General features: G+C 43.2%; 1 protein-coding gene across 3 annotated transcripts; it reads left to right on the top strand.

The window, feature by feature from the left end:
* Positions 1-600: 600 nt before the first annotated feature.
* LOC140305743 (protein tweety homolog 3-like) lies at positions 601-23,680 on the top strand. Of its 3 annotated transcripts, XM_072384719.1 has the most exons (15): positions 601-1,117; positions 2,033-2,212; positions 7,477-7,673; positions 11,303-11,414; positions 11,507-11,727; positions 12,093-12,188; positions 12,330-12,402; positions 12,526-12,601; positions 13,419-13,474; positions 13,607-13,699; positions 13,912-14,004; positions 14,089-14,225; positions 16,837-17,010; positions 18,565-18,640; positions 20,679-23,680. In XM_072384719.1, exons 2-15 carry the CDS (start codon positions 2,087-2,089, stop codon positions 20,811-20,813), a joined length of 1,665 nt encoding a protein of 554 aa, XP_072240820.1. In that variant the 5' UTR covers positions 601-1,117; positions 2,033-2,086; the 3' UTR covers positions 20,814-23,680. The 3 variants fall into 3 exon arrangements, with proteins under 3 accessions (XP_072240820.1, XP_072240821.1, XP_072240822.1); XM_072384720.1 differs by lacking the exon at positions 16,837-17,010 and having other exon boundaries at positions 602-1,117; positions 20,679-21,639; XM_072384721.1 differs by lacking the exons at positions 16,837-17,010; positions 18,565-18,640 and having other exon boundaries at positions 602-1,117; positions 20,679-20,786.
* The last annotated feature ends 397 nt before the right edge of the window (positions 23,681-24,077 follow it).

The raw sequence follows: 24,077 nt of genomic DNA, 5'->3' as shown, positions 1-24,077 counted from the left end.
CATATGTCATCATTCCGCCATTTTTAGATCATTGTCCCCACTAGTGGGAAGTAGAGCACCCTTTTTTCACATTGTACCAAACTATTTCTTACTTTTTCTTACTTTATTTGTACTTGGAACAGGTAGCATTCAAGAAAGAAAGAAGCAGTGCTCAAGTAGCATAGAAAGTAGAATACAAAGAGCAACATAAGCACATATCTACATACACAAAGTGGACAGTAGAAAAACAGTGGGGCATATTTTTATATATATATATATATATATGTATATATACAGATATTGACTTAATGGTGTGTGGTTTCAGGGAAGAAAGACCATAGATATCAAGAAATGTTTTGTGAAAGCGATTTGTAAAAGTGGATATAGTTGTTCAGATGTTCTGTGTTGCCATCTCCCGGTTTTTCAGAGGCGCAAATAACGTCTCTCAGCTTAAACGGAGAACACACAATTCGATTTTACACAAAAATGTCATTTTAAATCCATCCAATTTTTTTTTAGACCTCCCAACTGGTACCACACTTGTACTACCGTATTTGTAACGTCAGGGGGAGGCCTTTTTGCGCATTTGCCCTCCCCACCACACACACACACACACACTCACACTCACACACACACACATTCACAGCCGGAGATGCCGCAAAGCCCCATCCTCCACGGCTTTTTAAAGACCGTGTTTGCCTCACGCTCCAACAATATCACCCAACTGAAGAGCTGCGCCGCCAAATGTACCGAAGTGATGGTCATCGTGGGAACGAGCACAAATCCTTAGGGGAGGATAACGACGGCATCGCCGGACTTTGATTAAAAAAAAATAGATACTGGGTTGCGGGTCAAGGAGTTTAACCCCTGATCTGCCGTCGGGGAAGGTCGTCGAGGCGGTGGGGCGTCTTGGTGAAATGTGAGCAGACCGGGTCGGTGGCCGTTTTCCGTCATTCTCAATGTGGTTGGGACTGCAGCCGTCGCAGCTAGCTCGGTACAGCCGCGTTGATGCAGCAGCGCTCGGGTGTCGTGTTCAAATCCTCCGCCGGATCAGGGAAGACAATAGGTGAAAGACACGCCGCTCTGGACTCCCAAAACTACACTGAACGAGAGTCTGCATCAGCTCGGGCTTCGGAAGGTAGGCTGTATCACGGTTCCCTTTCCCCTAACACCGAAGCTTTGATGCCCACGGGCAGGCGAATTCCTGCCTTTTCTCATCCTCGTTGCCTTGGCGACTCCGCGGCAGTTTTAACGGACAAAGCAGGATAAAACGAGCTAATCCGCGGGTTGCTAACAATTCATTGACTTTGGCAATAAACGAGTCTGCGTCTTTAATGTGTGAGGGTTCATTTGTCTGAGCTGACCTACATGTGTCGGTACAGTAAATTCGGCACAATAGGCAGAGTCATGGCGGTGCGTGGGGCTTAATTTAACGCCCATTTCCCCGTCCTCAACATATTTAACTCACGAAGCCTGTGTTTTTGCACCATGGACGTAGATTGGGCGATGCGAGGGAGCTGCCAACGGGGTTAATGTCATGAGCGCATTGGTCTGATATTTGCCCACAATGTGTCCTGTAGGAAAACTTAAATGGCCTAATTGTCTTTTTTATGACATTCATTTGCTTATTGGGGATGTTAATTATATGAGATTGTTGCCCACAGTTATCACGACCCTGGTACTGTTGATGATATGTCAGGCAGTGACCCCCAATACATTACTGTAATGGAACAAGAATCACATTGATTTCATCTTTAAGCAAATGTTTTTTTTCTGGTATTAGATTATTCGCCATATTGCAGTGTTTTTGTGCTTTTAAGCAGGCACATAGAACCGTGTGCAGGGGTGTCAGAAAGCCATAGCTCCACGTTTGGCAGCCTTTTCTATTGCTGATTGATAAGTCATGGCATTCGCCTTATGATGATGTCATAATATGGTGGTAAACACTTTTAGCAGAAGGGAGCTGTGGATACTGCACCGTCATCCGACATTTAAAAAGTTGCCTTTTCAGGTTCACCAAAGCCGTGACAGCTGGTTGTGATTGTCTTTACAGTGTCCCCGTGAAGAATCAGGTTAGACAGCAAAGTGACAGCCTGCAGGCATCAGGATGGCGGCCGTGGTGAACTATTCTCCGCCTTGGTGGGTGAATCTGCTCCACCGGTTGCCTCATTTCAACTTGGAATTTCAAGTGGTGAGCAGCGACTTCAGACCAGAGGACTCTGAGTATCAGAAGGTAAGGAAAGTATGAGGGAGTAATGACCTCCCACGCAGAATTCATCATCCTCTTCATCACGCAGCATCACATTATCGTCCAACCTCTTGTCATCTGCGCACACTGTAATTTCACAGCAGACCGACCAAGGAGTTACTCAGGCTGTCCTGCAACCACAGAGTTGTGGAATCCCTCAATATATTGATCACTGCTCTAAGTGTGAGGAAGAAGGTTAGAAATGTCAATCGAGTCAAGACAGTGAACCTCTTGACTCTCCGACATTGTGATGGACAATTAATAAATGTAAAAACTGTTAGTATTGGTAATGTTGGGTGAGTTGGTCCTGAACTGATCCTAAAGGGGTACCTCTTGCATTGAAAACTGATGCGAGGGGCCCATAACCAAATGTGACAAGTTAGGGCTGTGTTGTACCATGACCTATTGGGTTTGACGGCTGCCGCTTGCAGGCCTCAAATTTGCCATCAATCTGTCTCTATCTTGTTTTTTTTTGAGCAATAATTTACATCGAAGGGATGGATCTGAGCAAGCACCCTTTAGTTAACAGCCACAATCCTCAACGGCATCCCTTTTCACACAGTAGTGGTCAAAAAAGACGTCCTCGTTAAGCAGCTGTTCCCTTATGTTGTTCACACGGACCAGAGAGAGACGGATCAACACTGAACCACTGTGAGCTCATACACAGAACAAGGTGGCGTCATAGAATCTGCTGTGTGACGCCAGCGATGTTGGTAAGAGAGGCGCGTCCTCCATGCTGGCTCGGCCTCACACGCCAGTTCAGTTCTGTAACGGCCTCCATTGCTCGCTATGGTGGGCGCTTAGGGTCAACATCAACAGGATCAACGTCGACCCCACCATTGCGCCTCAATCCTTAAACATGTGCGCAGTGATCCATTGCGCAAAAGAAGCTCGCTTTAACTGACTCAAAGCGGCTGACTCACTTTTGGAGCCACAGGAATTGCAGTTTCTGGCACTTCTGTATTGGCATAATTTTTCAGCCGTGTTACCGCCTGGTTGAGTGGTCTTATAGCACAGAAGGGAAAAAAAGGGACATGACATGCAAACCAAATGATGTGTTCACTTCTATAGTGCCTGTTAAAAGGAAACATTTGATGATTGCTAAAAATCTTTCGTTATCATACAGTAACCTACCTGAAGATCTATGAACAGGCTGAGTCATTTATCAAAGCAAAATGCCAAACATCATCTGCTTTCGGTTTATTATTTCAGCGTGTGTCTCATTTCACACGTTTCTGACATTTTGATGAATTCAAAATGAATGTTTGAACTGCTTGAATTAGTTAAAAACTTAAAACTACTTTGAGTTGTCCTTTGATTAACCGCTGACTGAGTTGACGGTGCTCGCCTCGGAGAGCAGCTCTGTCTTGAAACGGAGCTCTGGCCCAGTTTTGCTGCATTTCATTAGAATCCTCTAACAAGGTGACTTCCAGGTCTCTGCAGCAGAGAGCTCAGCGCTCACGGCTCCCTCAAAGCTGAAATGCATCGCTTAGAATCCCCCCCCCCCATTTCACGCGCCGGCGGTCCACCCAGAATGTAGTTTGCTGACATGCAGAGGGGGGGAGGAGAAGGACGTGCAAGTTCAAGAGCTGAGCGTGGGAAGGCACCCACATCCAGGAAAGAAGGGAGGAAGACGAGAAGTGGAGGGAGAAGCTGGGAGAGAAGAGGAGGAGGAGTGAGAAAGATAAAAAGACTGATTGGAGCCGAGGGGTGAGAAAGAGGGTTCGATGAGCCATGGGAGGTGCTTCTAAATTGCCAAATAGCCACTTCCTGTGAACTATTCAGTGTTTAACTAAGGGCCTTTGTGCATGTGTGTGTCTGTGTGTGTGCCCACTGGAATTTTAAGAACCCCCTTTTAGACTAATTACATAGTGACATATTTCAGCGAATAAGGCGGTTTCTATGTCGGCGAGCGTTTTCGGCTTTGATCACATGTTCAGCCGTTATTTGCGCGAACAGCGGAGCACACGAACATGCTGTATGAATATATGTCATACAGCATGTTCGCTTTCTGTGTCAGTGCATATTTAGCACTTTGTGTTTGTCGAGGTGAGGTCACTGAACCCCCTCGGGGTGAGTGAGTGAGAGTGAGTGAATATAGGGGTTCCTATTCAGGGTGAAATTGTTCATTCCGGCGAGACAGGAGGGAGGGAAACATAGAGGGTGAGAAGAACAAGAAGAAGGAGGATGAATTGGACCGGGGGTGCAAGGGAGTGAGAAAGTGAGGAAAAAGGGGAGGGGGGGGTAGATGGAGGTAGGGAGTAGGGAAGGGGAGGGCTGTAGTCTGTTGTGAGAGAATGCTCTCTTTCTTTCGTTTACTCTTTCACTGAGGCCCGTCTTTAGATGGGCTCAGTATATCTGTCTCAAAGGCTTTCATGCATCCACTCATCCAGCTGATAAATGCATAAACACACACCAACATACAAACAAGGCCCTGCACAGTGTCCGTCAGTGGGCCCGCAACGTTACACACACCCTCTCACACAATGGAGAGAGATTCTTCTGTGCAGCGTTTTTCTTTCTGATGCGACTTGGCTCAGGTTCATTTGCATTCAGCTCTTGAGCTCTGACGCTGCTCGAAACGTTGCTCTCACACATTCGCTCGCTTTGATTCTTCTCTCTTATGTCTCAAAAACTTTTCCTCTCCCAAAAAAGCTGTTCGACATCCGTTCAAGAGAACAGCTGCCGTCTGATGACTCCTGACTTTATTGGGGGACGCTGACTCTGTGGCTTTTCCACGAAACGTGTTTTACTTTTCTTCTTCTTTTCTTTTTTTTTTTGTTGCCTGGAGAGCTGAAATAGAAACCCTTATCCTGAGGCTCCGCAAAGGCATTGGAATATGTGGGCCTATGCATGTACGTGTCTGCATGTGCACTCGCCTGTTTGTGTTATGGTGGAATCGCAGAGTCAGCTTCCAGCCGCAGTTAAACAGCTGCAGAACATTACAGAGGAACCACGTGACCCCGTAATAACAGATATTCCCAGCTGTGGAGACTAAGTCAGTAATTGTCATTTTGCTACAGTTTGCGTTGTGGAAGAAATTATCTCATCGCAGTTTTGAACGGGATAGACAAAAGATGCCTTTTCTTCTTTGGCGTAAGAACAAAAAAGTTACTGTCCCAGTTTTCAAAAGCCTTTGTTTAAATCTTAACGTTTGGTGCGATGGCTGCTCTCGGGCCGCGTTGATCAGGTAAATATTAGCTGAATGAACTTGAGGTCAAGCCACTGCCTCAGGAAAAAAAAAAAAAAAACAAAGTTGAGAGTCCAGTAGTAGACAATGTCAGACTACAGACAGACACACAGGCTGGGAGAGCAAGGACAACCCACGGAAGTGGAAGGGATTGATCCTGTCAGCTCAGACACGCCGTCACACATTCATGCATGCGCATGTACGCACACTTAAATGGCGAGATTGGAAGTAGATCACTGTGCCTGGGAGTTTAACGTTTTAGCCCCTCCTCCAGCCGGCAAGCAGATCCCCGGTAGGGTGGATTTGAACACACACACACACATTCATGCATCTACATGCACACACACATGTATGGCTAACCTCGCCGTGCTTATTAGGAGCTAATTGAGCCACTTTTAATCTGCTTTGATGCATTCTCAGCCTGACAGTTAATCTCGAGGCCACCAAACTCACCAGGAAGACAGCGGGGTTGTCGAGTAGCAGACAGGCAGAGAGTTGATACGCGGTCACAGCCCCAGACAGAAGAGCCCAGGTTCACTTGTTTTATATTCAGACTTCTCGTGCGAGTCGTGGATACAGCCAAGTAGCTGAATAAATCACTCAGTGAGCGCTTCCAGCTCTGTAAATGTAATCGTGTTCTACATGCATTTAGTGTGTACTACACTGAACATCTGATGCCCTGAAAATATCCTTCAAATGTGACATTTCTTTTTATTCAACACATTTTACTCCACACAGGGTAAGACCCCTCGCCGTGAAGCTAATTTTAGATGCCAAAGAGATAACAATATGTAATGGTGCCCCAATATGGCTTTACCAAAGCGCAAATTGTCTTTGCACTAATCCTATAGGTAATAACATAGGATAATACCAGAGAACAGGAATCTAAAGAGCTTATTTCCCCTTCCTCGGATGTCATCCTCAGTCCGTTCAATCCTTGATCTTTAACCTCTTGAAGAGCAACAGTCAGCCGACATCCTCTCAGCTCTACTTCAGCGGGCTTTTCTCATGAAAAAAAAACAACAGTGGGATTAAAACGACCACAGAATTTATATGATAGATCTGTAAAAAAAAAATTGTCTTGTTGATTGTGCAAGTCTGTAGATTAAGAGCCACAAATAGAGGTGAAATCAAATTACATTTTAAAATGATTTAGATTCAGTATGCAGAGTTTAGCCAAGATCAAGGTTAAGATCAAGCAAATTTCGAAACTCCTGGCCGGCCAGGAGGACTTGGAGGTACTTGGAGATGTAGTCAAGTTGTCTAATGTTTGCTGCTTTTAGATGAAGGGATTTCTTACAGGATTTCTGCTATAAGTAGTTTTGCAGGTGGAGAATTTAGTTTTCCAGGAGCGTGCCTGTGTCTCTGCATGGTCCTGCAGCAGAATGACTTTTCAGTGTGTGTGTGTGTGTGTGTGTGTGTGTGTGATTGAAAAAAAACCAGAGGTCGGAGCGGTTTAGCAAGATTGATGCAACAGTCCTCATCTTTGTCTGTATCCACTTCTCCCTTTTTCTATGTTGAACTCAGACATCTTCTTTCACATCTACTTCCTTGTTTTGTCTCTCCAGGTCCCCCCCCCCAACTCTTCATTTTTCTGTCTGTGTCTGTCCCCTCCTCCTTTTCCTTCTTTTGCACATCAAAGCTTTTGGAGATTGAGTGATCTGTGTTGTGGGTCTCTGGTGCACACAGCTCCCCAACAGCAGCCCTTCCGCTCACTCTATGGGGGGGGGGTACACATGTTCTGGTGCACAATGCATCAAACGCCCATTAAAGAGCCACTGTTTGGTGGTCTCAAATAGCTGAAGAGCGTTTAACTGCTAAATCATGTGGTCAGTCTGTGTGTCTGGTTTCTGCTCATATCAGCTAACTCGCTTCCTGTAGCGTTAACCCACATCCTAAATTGTCCACTTCCCTGCGATAAGGCTAAAACACAATCAATTTGTTCACTGACTGAATCAAATGAAATGTTTTAGGGGAAAAAAAAGAAGACATTTAAGCGTATGATGACATTAAGGTTGTTTCAATGGTTTTGTTGCTCTTCATTCCATCTTCTCCCCAGTCTGTTTTGCTCATCGGTGCTGTGGCTTTGGTGTGTTTGGGCCTGGACCTCCTCTTCCTCCTCTTCTACTCCTTCTGGCTTTGCTGCAGAAGACGCAAAAACGACGATTCTTCACATTCCCATACACACTCCCAGCAGCCCAGTGCCGACTGCTGCTGCACCGCTTGGTGTGTCATCATTGCCACGCTCGTCTGCAGGTGAGAGGCGAGATGAGGAAAGCTTGAAAGCTTGTGTATTCTTAGACTGAAATGTGTTTGAGCCCCCCCCCTCCACCCCTCTACCTTTCACAGCCAGTGCAAGAATGATAGAAATGTGTTGTATTTAGGATGCCTGAGCGAATGAGGCTTGATTCAGCTCATCCTTCTCCCCTATTAAGGAATTGCCCGGCAGCCAGAATTTCTTACTTTCCCTGTGGATCGTTTAAATCTGCTATCAATGTAAATCAGCACAAGTGATTCTGATCCTTAATTTAGGGCAACCACTTTGTGCTCTCTTTCCATCTGCCGCAGTTTGACCGAGGTTCTTTTTCTGTGCACTGCTGTCTGTTTTTGTGGGCCTCTTGTATATACAGCAAGTGCCTGTAATTACTGAGAGCTGTCTTTGAAATTCTTTGTCATTTAGGCGCTTGTATATTGCTTGTCAGTAGTTGTTTCTCTACACAGCAGGACTAGTTCTAAGTGTGTATGATTAGAGAGATAGGAGCTCACATTTATAAATACACTGAAGACAGGCAGAATAAAAGAGGCCGAAATGGCTTTCTTGGAGAAGTAAGACATGTCATGTTACGATTATAACATTTCAAATGATATGGCAACACAGACGATTGCTTGGCTCCCGTTGTTACCACAGTAACTCATATACTGTGAGTGTTTGTTTCCCAACACATAATGCACATTTCAAAGCTGAATATTTAAGAAAACTAGCACGAAACTTCTGAGATGCACAAACATTGTGGGGTTGATTGACATGTTTATGAAGAGAAGACACAATAAAAGCTGATGGAATGTGATCTCCCAGTTTTCCTAGAGTATCATGGAACTCGCCTCGCCTTCCGCCGCAAACGCAGTGTTTATTCAGTCGTTGCACGCTTCCACTGCACCGTACAAGCCCTTAGAAAAAGACGTAAGAAGTGGGAGCGTCTGGAGCTGTAGGGGTAACAGCAGTAACTCCATCTGCATCCTGAAAAACTCCAGATAGAGCTTAATTCTTTTTGATATGGAGTGTGGAGTGACGACAGTCTAATGAAACCCTTTACTGAGCCGGTAAACGGACAACATAATAGCAGCTATATGCTGTATACCGTTATAAATGATGTAAATCTCGCTCGTTTACCTTTCACACACACTCGGTGTTTTCTTTCTTTTATTTGAGCCTGAAGTCCATGTGCTGGAACTGGGATCCAGCCAAGTGGTTACGCTCCTCTGTTCCTGTTTATCTGGCTCTCTGAGGGCTGCGTATACACTCTGAGGTCCTTCACCCTAATGGTCCAGCAGCAGGGTAGAGCGTATTTTGAGCACAGATGATTGGCTATATGTTCGTCTTGGGCACACAGTGGCACCTAAAAAGATGATTATAGACACACAAACTGGTCCTCTTTTGCTTACTCTCAACTACTTCTCTTCTTTATGTCTTTTCCTTCCTCCTATCCCACTCCTCCATCTCTTCCTTTATATATTATTTTTTCTGTTCGGTCCTTCTCCCTGGCCTAGAAAGGTTGCCATGGCAACAGAAGCAGATTTGATGCAGAGACAAGAAATGAATTATACAGTCAGGGAAAGCTGTGTGTGTGTGTGTGTGTGTCTGTGTGTGTGACTGCAGGCTAAAGAGAGGGTTTTTTTTGTAGGTTTTTAATGTTTTATGATTGGCTATAATATTCTTTTTAAATATTTCATACGCAGATCTGAGCATATGTGGATGTGTTTGCGTGCGGATGCGTGTGTGTGTGCGTGTGTGCACGCTTCTTTGTCCACATTTTAACATGACATCATATCCTATTTTTGGCTCCGTGCCGACAACATGTGGACTTCCTTCATTTGTGTGCAGGTGTAGCATCTTTTTGAAGGAGAAGGCTGTGCTTCGTAGGCCGTCGCCGTCGTGCTGAGAGCACATGACAGTGAAAAAAAAAAAAAAGAAAAGAGCTGTTTTGTTTTTGTACCAATGAAGAAACGGTTGATAAAGTTAAAAATTGCGGCCGTGGCTGAAAGAGGAGCGGGAATGTCGAAGTAATCAAGCTTTCTTGATAAGTGTTAATTAAATAGCTGTTAAACAAAACCAACCAGAAATATTGACACGAGTTCGTGAAATGTTTTTTTTTTTTTTTTTTTTTTTTTTTTACTACTTAAAGGTGGATGATTTGTGAAATAGAAGTTTGTAATTAAGTTAAAGCCGGTATGGGACTGGTTGATCTTCGATAATTCTCATACTCTGATAATAATGTGGGTTCATATTCTGTGGTTTGTGGTCTTTAGTGTCTGTGTGCTGTTTACATGAAAGAGTAGTTTGTGCACTCGTAAAATAAGACAATATTTAAGCACAACATTTACTTTCCTATGCAGCCTTCTTCATTTAAGTACAATAAAGCCTTTTTTTTTTAGAATGGTTTCAAAACGTTGCCGTTCCTCAAAGGCACATCTCAGTAATGTGGGAGCATTTTATGTTTGAGCTGAGCTGCCAATCATTCAGTTTAAGAAGAAGCTTTTTGTCTCATATCCACATTTGTTGGTTAAGCAAGTAAGAAATCTCCTGATAGGACCAGCAGCTTTTAAACTACAAGACGAAACGCACGGAGAAATAATGGGAGAGGTGAGGAGGACTGGGGAGAGGAAGGTAGAGAGAAAATGGATGAGAGAAGAAGAAGGAGATGGTTTCCTGTTTAAAGAAAGAACACATGGAGGACAGAGTGGAGGGCAGGGGTTTGTAAAAGAATGGACCAATGAATTAGCTGATGTTTACCTCAACACACAAAGGGCATCAAAGTACCTAGATGCTTGTATTTGTTATGCTTCTTTTCTGTATTTGTTGCTTTATGCCACATGTACATAATAAAACTTGCACACACACACGCACACACACACAATGAAAAGCCAGTTGTAACACTGGGACTGTTCAAGATCTAATGGGCTAGAATGAATTGCCTTAACAATGGCCATAAATTTGTTTCTATAAATCTGTCTAGTGTTTGCATGCAGACAGCGGCGTCAATACAGAGTGCTCACTTACACACACACATGCACACATAGAGCACACAAAAGGAGGGCGGGGGGGGGCACACAAGCTTTTACAGAGTGCAGTAGAAGATGAAGCATACTGGGGTGGGGGGGGTTGGATGTGATAAAACAGAATGAAAAAAAGATTTCTGCTGTTTTGGTCGTGTTAGTTGTTTTGTGAACACGGTTAAGTGCTGCCTTGGTTTAGAAGAAAATGGTTTTTGGGGTAAGTGCCCCAAATATCGATGCATGTGCACTCTGCGAATGTGGGCCCAGCGCGGCAGAGGGTTCATATTAGTTGTGGTCTGGTGACCCAGTTATTGTGTAGACCTTGTGTGTGTGTGTGTGTGTATCATTCCTGGTAGTCCTTTGTTTGCCTTAGGCCTTAGGGTTGACACCACAGCAAAATCTAAGACCTCAGTGTTGCCTGTTGCTGGTTAAAAGAAGAACTACACCCAACAACTCAGCCGGCAGTGCTGAAGTTTTGTGTGCTCATGTATGAGATGTAAAACAGCAGATATTACTCATGTCATCAGTCTGTATTGATGATTTAAATTTGATCTGGAGGCTGAAGTAGTCGTGCGGTTAACATTTGGCTCTTCCTGTTATCTGCCTCCCAGCGCTGGCATCGCTGTAGGATTCTATGGAAACGGGGAGTCGAGTGATGGAGCCAATCGTTTGGCATACTCTCTCCGTCACGCCAACCGCACTGTATCCGGGGTGGAGAAATTGGTGAGCTGTCTGCCACTGTGCTCAGTATTTTCCTTAGAGATGAAACCCACAAATGAATTAATGACTGAAAGCTTTTTTTTCTTTGTCTCTAGGTGTCTGACAATGCCCTCGCTTTAAACCAGACAGTGGAGGAGAACTTGGTCCAGTTGGAGACCGTCTTCAAAGATCAGACAGACTATGTGTCCATCGTCCAAAAGCTGCAGGGACAGCTTGATGAGCTGGTGAGGCTGATGGCTGATGTTCCTTTCTGGTCCAACACTGACATCTCCCTGGAGGACTTGGCCCTAAAAACGGAGATCTTTGACTTTTACAGGTTAGTACTAACAAATGTTTGCAAGAACAAATGGACTCTGCTGAATATGTCCATATCTTACATATGTATACTTATACAAGTATATCAATACATTACAGACTTATAAATATTGCTTTTAGGTCAGGGATAGCTTATCAAAACCTACAAGTCAGCCACTCTCGTCTGACCATAAAGTGTCAATTTTAATGAAACAGTGAAAAGCTCGTTGACCAAATGATTCTGAGACTAAAACTTTAAACAGAAACAGAGGAGTGATCTGATTATGACCGATAAGTGTAAAATGTCCTCTGCTTGCACATTTTTGTCACTGACTACTATATCCCTCCATTTGTGTAAAACCCTCTGGTTTCTGTGTATGATTACAGGTGGCTGGGGTACCTTGGCCTGCTGTTGTTTGACGTTCTCATTTGTCTTCTGGTGCTCTTTGGTCTGATACGCAACTCTAGAAGCACTCTCATTGGGTATGTGACATTGCATCATTCCCCAAAAAGCTGCTCCTATTGGACAAATCAAATCCCGTCCAGCCTCTGGATCTGTAATCACTAAAACCGTGACATGAGATGAATCCTGACCTTTAAAAGGCTTTTTTTTTCATCCTTTAGAGTGTGTCTGCTCGGGGTTCTGACTCTGATCATCAGCTGGGGGTCCCTGGGCCTGGAACTGGCTGTCGCTGCTGTAAGTGTAACCATGGCAACATTGCTGAGCTCTCTGGCACTGCAATGATGTAATCTCTACCCACTGCTGGAGAGAGTGCATTCACTGTAGCCTGATGTGTCATGTGTACATACCCTCTTACAGTCTGCCAGTGACTTCTGCGTTTCCCCGGATACCTACATCACCACGGTAACCAAAGAAAATGCTGTCATCAACCAAGGTACGCAGACAAAATGATACAGCAGTCATGAAATGGTAGCAGCCATTTCTCTCCTTTTAGAGTTTTTGTGCTGTATTTCCAAATCTTTTCTCGATCCAGTCGTGAATTTGGTCATTTTACTTGGTTAAACTGTCAAAAATTATTGGTAAAATGATCATTTAATCATTGGACCTCCCATATGTGCATAGTGTTAGCTAACAAATAAGCACGAGAATGCAGGCTCCACTCCAGCGTCTGCGCTGACAGTTGAATCTCACACTAAGATCGCTGCTTCTATTTTTAAAAACCACATCTTTGCATTGATGTGCGTGCCAGTGTGTCTCCTGCGGGATTGTGTTTGATTGGCACTTTGGTATCTAAAAGCTCTAACTTGCTCTCTGCTGACTGCAGCGTGCATACTCCCAGCTCACGTTTCTTCAGAAGCATCACGAGAAACCGATTCTGAACGCATTTTGCACTTTCATTCACAATCCTGATTTGATTTGTTCTTTCTCTTCACCCTTTTGCATCAGTCCTTCCCTCTCAGTTGATCCCCCCCCCCCTCCTGCCAGGTTCTCTCCCTTCTGTCTACACAGCTAATGAGTCTTGTAGTCTGCCAGTAGTTTCTGCTCTATCTGCTTGTTATAGAGCACAGATGCTTTCTTTGTAACACGCGCACACACAATTATGCGTGAGTTATACTGCAGGCATGCCCCAGTAGAGCAAATCAGAGCATAGAAAACATTACAACATGCAGAGTTTACCTTTTATTTATCAGACTTCATACACCAAATGTAAGCTGTATTATGCTGATAAGTATATTTTGGTATTTTGCCAGATATCCTACAGTATTACCTGAGTTGCAGCTCTGGACAAATTAACCCCTTCCAGCAGGTAACTTTGTCTCTTAGTTTTGAATCAATTATTTGAGCTGCATTTGGGAATCAAACTGGAGGCAGTTTAGTAACCAAACCTCATATTTGTGTGTGTTTCGTGTGCTTTTTGCGCCTGTTGTATGTTTTGTAGAGGCTGTCGGGGAGTCACAAAGCATTGGTGGAGATGCAGGATGATGTGGCAGAGCTACTGAGATCAGCAACACGTGACTATGCCAGCACCAAGGTGTGTGTGTGCACGTGTGTGTGTGTGTGCAGTGATCTGTAGGTCTTTGCTTCCACAGATGAATGGATTTGAAACATTTGGAGCAACACTAAAGTGTCACTTGCTAAAGAATCAGTACATGCTTGTTTATCTTCCTGTGTGCAGAGGGAGGTATCTATTTATATTCAAAGCTTACATGTGAAACCCTTTTCTCTGCGTTTGTATGCGTGCAGGGGAGTCTCGAGCAAATCCAGTCTGTCCTGAATTCCACCGAGGTTGGTCTTCACCAGCTGACAGCTCTGGTCGACTGCCGCAGCCTACACATGGTGAGTCACTTTCCGTTTCGTTTGAGAAGAGAAAAGTCCCAGCCTGCGTTACCAGTCACCTTCTCTCGCCTCTTCACCTTGCAGGACTACGTCCAAGCATTGACTGGGCTGTGTTATGACGGGGTGGAGGGTCTCATCTACCTGGTTCTCTTCTCCTTTGTCACCGCTCTGATGTTCTCATCTATTGTGTGCAGTGTGCCACATACTTGGCCTGGCAAGAGGTAAAACACACACACACACACACACATCTGTAATTTCTCTCACGCACCAGTGGCCCTTTTCCAAGATGCAGTGTGGGTCGACTCGACTCTACCACCTTTTTTTTCTTCTTCTTCTTCAATTTTTCAGGTATATAGGTATTTTTAGGTCATTTTTCAAAGTAGGTTGAACCTTTTCACGGGTATTTTTTCTAAGCTGAGGTCCCCTGCTAGCTGATACCACGCTGCACACTTCCTTGTTCTTTCAGGACAAGATTCGTGTGGCAATCTGTGTGCAGAGTTTACAGATTTGTGGCTATTTGAGGACATGCAGAACTGCTCATGAGCACGGCCCCTAAAGAACTGTGCAGAAGTCTTGACCAGCCCCTCTTTTTTTAATATTTTGCTTCCAAGGAGCCAGACTTTGTTGTCATTCTTTAAAGTGGTCTTGGGCGTTAGTTCTCCAGGTTTGCACTCGTTTTCAGTCTAGTCCTTAAACTTGATCATTTTTAGAGGAATTCGTTTTTTAATCCACTTAACATTGAACTTATAGATCATTTAATCCTGAAAAAGTGACTTAACTGAAAGGAAAAGCCTGTGTTGTGTCTACACATATAAGATAACTTAGTAAAGAACATTTTTTCTTTGCAATATATGAAGAAATGAAGAGTGGACTTTGAACAGTACTGTAATTATACACAAATTTATATTTAGCATATATAAACACATATAAACTACTGATGATAAGAGGCTGATCCCGCTCATATTGAGGGGATACTGTCTACAGTTAAAAGCAAATTGGAGTCGAGTCGTACCCCGCAATGTAAAATATACTGGCCACACACTCATTTTTACACCCCCAACTCGATATCCTTCGGTAATCTTCACACTAATGACTGACACAGTGCTTGCTCTAACTTTTCTTCTGTAATTGTCTTAACAAATCCAGCTAAAGGACTTGAAAACAGTGGAAAAACCCATAAAGAATCTACTCGGTGCTCATGCATGTCAGTACTTTGGGTGTATTTGCCTCCTTAACTGTTGTATCTTTCCATACGTCTTCCTGCCTTGTCTTTGCATCCATGCAGTTTTCTCTCGTTTATTTTATTGTCTGCCTTCAGCGCCGCCAGCCCCGGCTGTTTGTCTCTCTGTTTGTACATATCTCTCATTTTCTTTTCTCCTCTATGGACTCGGAGCACCGGCGTTGTGTGAGACAGTATGTCACCACGTGTTTTTTTTCTGTGCCCCACTTCCCCCTTCTGTTCCTTCCCTTCCTTCTCTCTTCCTGTCCTGATTTGGAAATGCTTTGGGCTTCAGCAATTGATGGTGGATATTGAAGAAATTGAATGACCCTTTGGTCAGACAATCAGTCCATGCAGATAGCCTTTGCACCAGCCTGATAATCCAGTGGTTAGACCAGTGCAGGAGCTGTAGACCACACATGCAGTGATGTTTTTTTATTTTTTACTCTGGTGAATGATTTGAATAATGAAACAGAGCTGTGCCAGATTAGTGGTGTTTTGTGCTTGTCTGTTGGGTTTGAATCACAAGCTATACAAGCATATGGCCCAGCAGGTATTAATTTGTGATGTGTTGAATTTAAGAATAACTGCTCACATTGGGTCGATTCCCTAATAAACTGACTCTGCTGCAGCAGCTTAGGCCGTTTGATGGGCTGCGCACTTAAACTCCATTTTTGTTGAAAGAGCCAAACACCTCCATCTGATGGTCAGTCATAGTAGCACCATCTCCTCGAGCTTATTGTCTCTGTAAACGCAGTTACATGCTAAAATATTCTCTATACAGCTCCATCCATCCGTCTTTAAAACATATCCTCTCGGATGTGGTATTTTCAGTGTGTGGACAGTGAAATAGGATTGATATTTGGTATTATTGAGCATGCATTATGTGATGATTGGTCATCAACTTATCTGTAGCCAGAGATCCAACTTCCAAATCAGCACAAATCTTATTTAATGCCTCATTTTGTTAAGTTGCTGACCGTTTTACATTTTTGACCATTTTATGTCTCAAAATGGTTTGCTCAGTTCAGTCATATTATCTCCTTTTTTGCCTGATGTTTTTGCTTTATTTTCCATGGAGCACACAGAGATGCACGAACTCTTTATCAAAGAAAAAAAGGATTCTTTGCATTTAATGCTGTTTTATTCATTTTGACATGGGCGCCAAATAACAGGAGCAAATGTCAACATAGGATGTCTGCATGAAAAAAAAATGACTGCATGTTTTCAACTATTAAAATTATTTTGAGGAAATTAGAGTCTGCTGTACTTCCAGTGTGATATTACAAAGCAACACACAGAAATCATTAAAAACAGCTTCATGTGTCCAGTTTGGACTCCTTATGTACTTGTAGTGGATCTGTTTTGTAGATGAATGCTGCCCATGTTCCGTTTCTTCTCGTTCAGCTGCTTTGGGGCTCGAGTCATGGCCTCACTGAGTCTTGTACCTGGACAACTCCTGATATTATAAGTACACCTTCCCTCTCCTAATCTCCTCTTCAGCTACTTGTTTACACTCTGTTGTCTCTCTCGGATCTCCTTCCCCTCTACCATCCCCCTCCCCCTATCCATCATGCCCTCTCGTGCCCTGCCCTTAACCTGACCAATTGAAGGACGGATGAGGAGGACGGAGAGGACGAGTCGGGCGCCTCACGTGGCGGCGTGCACGATAACCTGTACCGCGTTCACATGCCCAGTCTCTACAGCTGTGGCTCCAGCTACGGTAGCGAAGCTAGCCTGCCCGCTACAGCCCACACTGTCAGCAATGCCCCCGTCACAGAATACATGTGAGTTAGCACCCACCGCTAGCTCAAGGCTAGCAGGATCAATACATTGCCTGCCCTAGGTAGCTGATGCTTGCCCCCTGTTACCCAAACTTGCAGCATAGCAATATTCACTGCCTGATATGATGTGATAAGTTAGAATAGTTCAGTTTTCATTCTCTAATTAGTATGGCTCGCATGCCCATTGTGACTCACTTTTCAGCAGTATTTGTCACGGTGATTTAGAACCCATCACTAGATTTCCCTTTTTATGCTGATAGATAAATAGCTGCTTCCTGCATCAGCCGGGCTGCCCCTTCATCCCAACAATATTTGCAAAATAAAAAGAATGCACTTGCATAGAATAAGTTGGTAATAAATCACCTCGCTTGCTACGTGTTGCTGCCACAGGACTGAATTGCTTGCTCTCAATTCAACAAAAAGTACAGTAGAGAAATAAGCACTTATGTCTCTATTCTGTGATCTTTGACTTAATTATACAAATGGGAGCTGTGACACCTTAAATCAGAAAATAGACAGTACTTGTATGCTGAAATTTTTGTACTATTTAGAGTTTTTTGGACCTTAGAGGAACCGTGTTGTTCATGTTTTGGATCCTCACCAAAGAATATTTAACAATACAGACGACGTCATTGGAAGCGCACCGAATGAGTGCAAAGGGAGTTCATATCCGTCCAAGTTGCTCGATAATCTCTTCTGGCCGCCACCAGAATAGACTGAGATTGATAGTCTCTGACCTTGACTATCTTACCAGTGTTACTTCATCAAAGCTCAGATATAAATGCATGATTCCAGTGTCACGCAAGTTTTTTTCCTTGGCGTCTTTGTTGAAGTTCAACCTCAAGAACAACTAAAAAGGAGTCACCTAATTCTGGGAAATCAGTTCAGTACCTTACAGATACGAAACTGTTTTTGCTGCAGCGTTAGATATATAATTTAGCTAAAGAACCAAAACATGACAAATGAGAGAAGTGTCCTAGTCAAATACATTTCTCTAGCTTAAACAATTTGGACAGTTTCAGGTGCTGTTTTCCCTGTTAGAACCGATTGTCCCATTCACCCAGCGTGTCCTTGCATTAATAAGTTGAACCGTATTTTGCTTTTGTTTTGTTTTTTTCCCCAGACATTTACAACACCAGCCTGAGGTTTGTAGGTGTCTTGCTCTGCCGTAGATAAATTAGCAGAACATATGGAGCTATCTAAATGTCCCCTTGAATCCTTTAACAGTTGGAATGTTGCCCTTCAAATTACCAAGATAGACTTCTTTTCTATATATATACATATATATATCCACCTTTTCTGTGCCCCCCCCCCCACACTGATAATATTTTACAGAGTCACTGTCTCATGTTTAGAGTAGTTTTCTCTTGTCTATTAGAAGGACACCGTGTTATATGGTGCCAAGCTTGAATCCCTCGGTTATGATTACTGTATTGATGAGGTCATTTATCAAAGGGCATTTGTCAGAGTCATGCTGAGCACATCACACATGAGTAAAAGCTCAAGAGCTCAGTGGCAGAGTGACCACATGCAGTAACCTCTTATTCTATAATGCAGGAGCCAGAACGCAAACTTTCAGAACCCTCGGTGTGAGAACACCCCCTTGATTGGCAGGGAGTCCCCTCCACCCTCTGTAAGTGCACACTTTCTAGAACACACTCTTCCCTCAGCTATCTTCCAATACCCACAGTGCAGCTGGGGAAAATTTCAAACCCGTACAGATGGCGTTGTCTTATTTAACGAATAATGAAGAAAAGCACGGTGTGAATTATCGACTATCCTGTCTCTGATATCTCATGGCGCGCTATTTGTGGATATTGGAAGGTAGTCCCCCCTATCCCTACACCACTGCAAGTGTCCTATGTGCTCAAACTAGACCGTGATCATGGATTGCCTTCACGGAGGTCATTTTGGCAGCCTGGGAAGACTGGAAGTTTAAAAGAAGCCTGTTGTCCGCAGATTTTGCACTTGCATCAAAAGAGGGAGCTTACTTGTGTTATTGTTGTGTCACGTTAGGCACAAAGTTGGCCTCTATTTCTGATGTAAAGAGTAGGTTGGTTTCGCTGTGGCTGTCGGTGGCGTGTGAGGAGAATGTGCAGACTTCAAAATACTTATTTGTGCTGCTGACCAGCGAAAAGAGATGTTGTGGAACCGAAAACCCATTTTTGACAAATGAAGTACTGACTTTTGTGGCTTTGAAAAGGTGCTGCTGGGCCTGTAGTCGTGGATGTTGTTCCATCAGCTAGCCTCAAACGTACACACTATGCATTACAATGCTGTGGACTGAAAAAAATTGAACAAATTTAGCATTATTACCTTTATGCATTTTCACGCCCAATTATTAGCAATTCTGCCCCCGAGCAAAGTTGAGCCCACACCTCCAGAGTTCCCGCTCCCCCTCCCCCCTCCCCTTCCTGTTCCAACACTGTGTCTATGTGTGCATCTTCTGGTCGAGGTGTATGTGTCCTCTGTTTCTGTGCCCCCTCACTTTTCACCATTAATGAAGCACAATAGCACTTATTTCCCACCTCCACCGTTGCACTTAAGCAGCCAGCAAAATGGCCACAGTTGATCATTCGTAGGCATCATTCGCCTCCTGTGCAGAGCTGTTCTTCTGTCTCCTGCAGCGATGTGGAAACCAGAGACCTCCAACTGTAACTACCTTGGTGCTCACACGAGACCACTAACTCATACCAGGCTAACCTACTACATCAGAAGTAGAGCACTAACTACGAATGAACCACATCTGCTAATTTACAATAACATCATCCAGACCTAATCAGCTGTTAAATAATGAATGAATGTTGTAATCAAACCCCGGCTGTCCAAATGACTGGTCACAGTAATTCTGCTGACATCTGTGTGTTTGTGTCTTATGTCACCATTTGATCTATCTATCTATCTATCTATCTATCTATCTATCTATCTATCTATCTATCTATCTATCTATCTATCTATCTATCTATCTATCTATCTATCTATCTATCTATCTATCTATCTATCTATCTATCTATCTATCTATCTATCTATCTATCTATCTATCTATCTATCTATCTATCTATCTATCTATCTATCTATCTATCTATCTATCTATCTATCTATCTATCTATCTATCTATCTATCTATCTATCTATCTATCTATCTATCTATCTATCTATCTATCTATCTATCTATCTATCTATCTATCTATCTATCTATCTATCTATCTATCTATCTATCTATCTATCTATCTATCTATCTATCTATCTATCTATCTATCTATCTATCTATCTATCTATCTATCTATCTATCTATCTATCTATCTATCTATCTATCTATCTATCTATCTATCTATCTATCTATCTATCTATCTATCTATCTATCTATCTATCTATCTATCTATCTATCTATCTATCTATCTATCTATCTATCTATCTATCTATCTATCTATCTATCTATCTATCTATCTATCTATCTATCTATCTATCTATCTATCTATCTATCTATCTATCTATCTATCTATCTATCTATCTATCTATCTATCTATCTATGTGTATTTAAGGCTTAATCATTTTCTGTCGATGGTTTCCTTGTCTTCTTTTTCTCCCTTTTTCCTGTCTCTTCTTCCTTGCCTCTCATTGTTTCCCTCTCTTGTGCTTCCTGTCTTCCTCTGTGTCCTCTTGTCTCCTTAGTACACCTCGAGTATGAGAGCAAAGTACCTGGCCACCAACCGACCGGACCAGAATCGACGTTCTGTTCCCAATGACCAACTTGATCCCTCTAGCCGGCCTCATGCCGCCGCCCGACCACAGTCCTCAGTCCACTAGAGACCAGTTCAACCCAGTACTGCCTCAATCCAGTTCTCACAGCCAATAGCAAGACCCAACACAGCGCTCACGCCAGAGCTCGACCAACGCTGAGGGCATTTAGGCACCAACCGGACCCGAGTTTGTCGAGGGCCACTTAATTTCACCACCAGTTCATCAGAAACAACACAGCAAGTTGGAACTCATCAACCAGGCATCACAGCAAATGGCCGCACTTTGAAGGTCAACCCTCAGTTACCTGACAAACAAAATCATCCTCGACGATCGCTATTTCATGGACACACGCACTCTCCTGCTTATTCCACCACTGCTCCGATGGATCGGCTCACTTACCCACAATACACAGCAACAAAAGCGCCTCGACAGTTTCTTCTTCTGGTTTTTTTCTTTTCCAAATATCTCACTCTCAGCTGGGATCTGTTCGCTGCCTTCCCTCGGAGGCGCCTGGCGCCCCCCTCACCACTCATCCCCCCCGGACACTTTTACAGACAGACCACACACAGACAAGCGCACACCCACCCACACACACACACACGCTGTACAGAGCTGTAAATAGTGAACACGTGCTTTACTCTGATCTCATGAAAAACAGACTGTTGAATCCTTACTGGTTATGTGGCGTGCTGCGTGTTTATCAATGAAATTCTTTGCTGTATTTCTCGTACAAACACACACACAAACTTGCAGATAGACTAAGTGAACACTCATGCATATAAAAAAATAAGCCAGTAAGTCAGAAAGCCATGTTTAGATAGGAACTGAACTGTGCCACCACATTCCCTCTTTAACTTAACATCGTCGTTTAAGACTTGAATTGTGAACTCAACGGAAAAAAAAAAAAAGAAAAAGAAGAAAAAAAAGTGTGTCCACGTTTAATTCCACACTTGTTTACGTGCGCATACAGTAGACACATCGATTACTGCATTGTTGAATATGAGCCAGGAATCCTGTTGTGAAACAGCTGCATTTATTTTGGAAATGGAGTCAGAGACAAAGGACAAAAGAGGGCTCAAACCTGTGCCAAAAAACTGAAAATGAAATGAAGGATGCCTGATTATGTCATCTCCTACTGCCCCCAGTCTCAAAAAAAAAGGGAAAACCAAACTCAAATGGAATGCTTTCCCTCCAACTGGCAGAGATAAGGCTCGGGGAAAGACGCTTGAAAACGAATGCAACGGACAGATAATTGTGACTTCACTTTTGTCAGGTGCTATGTAAAGCTGTCGCGAAGAACTGAGAGGGACAGAAATGTTTTTGTCACTTTGATGAATCTTTTTTTTTCATTCAGGAACGTGTGGAATATGGAAAGCAGCAAAAAAAAAAAAAAGAAGAGCGGCTTTCAGTTACATAAAAGTGTCACGGAAAGGTGGGCGTTCTTTTTTTTTTTTTTTTTTTAACCTTAAGTTGATTTTCAGGATACGATACTGTGACCAGCTGTAGTATTCAGTTTCTTCTTCTATACTGTCGTGTCGTCCCTTTTCCGCGTTTATTTTGTCAGTTGGATTGCATCCGGAAGAGTGAGTCTCATTTTTTTTTTTTTTTTTTCTTACCCACAAGCACAATTTCTGTTCAATTTGACATTGGGAGATGGGAGAAGTCGAACTCACTGCCTGGGACACTGCCAGTGGCTTTTCCTCCTGCTCTAAAACCCCTGTGTACAGTGTATAAAAACAATAGTCGTGAACCTGTGTGTGTGTGTGTGTGTGTGTGTGTGTGTGACATCACTGCAGCCTGATTGGCTATCGCTCTATCTCAGTGTTGCTCTGTGTGAGTTCAGTTGATCAGTGTGTCTTGGCAGGCTGCTGAGCCTGAGTCATGTCTACATGGGCCGCTGCGCACACAATAACGCACACTTATACAGCACATGCACTCATACATGCTTTGTAGGCACACGCGCATGCACACTGAGGTGTCATTAGAAATCCGTCTCTCCATACTTTTGTCCCGTTTCCGTTGATATCTAGAGCTGTAGTAACTGCACACGAGCCCCACGCTGATTTGCATTATGGGTAATGTAGTAGGTAGTGGCTGCATTCCGCAGGGAAGCCAGAGTCTCATAGTTAGCCGAGCGAGCAAAGAGCCCTAACATCCAAACACGGTCCAACCGCCGTTTCTGTACAGCATTTTGTTATTGTGCGATTAATCAATGACCACTTCTCGTATTAGCGAGACAATCTTACATGTGTGATTTTACTAGAAAGGAAATGTCCATGTTATGGTAACAATGCTACCTATGGTCTAGTACTTTACAGTGTTTTCTTGCACCACTGATGCAAACAATGTCAAGATCTGTGGGACTAGTCACTGAATAGTGGCCTTTCATAATGTTTTTAAGCTCTTAAAACACTTCATATCCCAACATGTTCTTTTTTTTGTTCTTCCTCTTGTCTTGTAAAAATCTGACTTTAAAGATAAAACAATAGATAGCTGTTTTGTAGGAGATTAAAGGCAAGAGCAGCTTTTTCCTCTCTTATTAATGGTGAATGACTCTCTGTCTTGCAATGTTTTAATAAAACTATTCCAGTGTAGTCTGCACACCTGACTTCCAGTTGTATTTGAAATCCTGCAAAAGGCTTTGAGCGATCTGGTAAATGGCGTCTTGATGAGAAAAGAAGGGAGTAATGCTCATAGGTAGGGGTCAGTAATGTGTGCGTGTGTGTGTGTGTGTGTGCGTGTGTGCCTGGTACTTGCAGGACTTCAAATACACCTGTGTCCAGATGTCGCAGACAATGTTTTTTATGGCTGTTTTTATTTTCTGATGGTTTAACTAAGATATTAATGATATACATGTCAAAACTGTGGTAATGATATTCAGCCTGGAATAAATGTTTAAAAAAAAAAAAGAAATTAAAGCAACTTTAACGTACTGATCAGGACTGTTTGTTCTTCATAATGCCGTTTCATTTTCTGTGATTTAACCTCGCTTTTTACCAGGGTTCGTTCCTCCCATGAAACACACTGTTGAACAAAGCATGTCTTCTCTTCCAACAAAAATTTCAAAACAGAGAGTAGTAGAGAGTATATTTCTCTTCTCAGTCTTTAAATGGTCAGTATGAGGCCTAAATGTGTTCTGTTAAACTTAACAACCATATAGTCTGTGAACCAGGAATGTTGTTGCCGTGACAAACAAAAAGTTATTTATGTATTATATATATACATGGACTGTATTTAAATACTGTTTATACCTGACACACTGTGTGCTTCAAAGACAAACGTCCTTGTCGAAGCAGTTCTGTAGAGTTTGAGTGGACTTTGTGCAGTACG

The sequence above is a fragment of the Leuresthes tenuis genome, unplaced genomic scaffold (genome assembly GCF_036924035.1).
Source record: "Leuresthes tenuis unplaced genomic scaffold, fLeuTen1.0.hap1 SCAF_4, whole genome shotgun sequence".
NCBI classification, from domain to species: domain Eukaryota; kingdom Metazoa; phylum Chordata; class Actinopteri; order Atheriniformes; family Atherinopsidae; genus Leuresthes; species Leuresthes tenuis.
The sequence above is the reverse complement of the archived record's forward strand: the minus strand, read 5'-3'. Positions and strand labels throughout refer to the sequence as shown.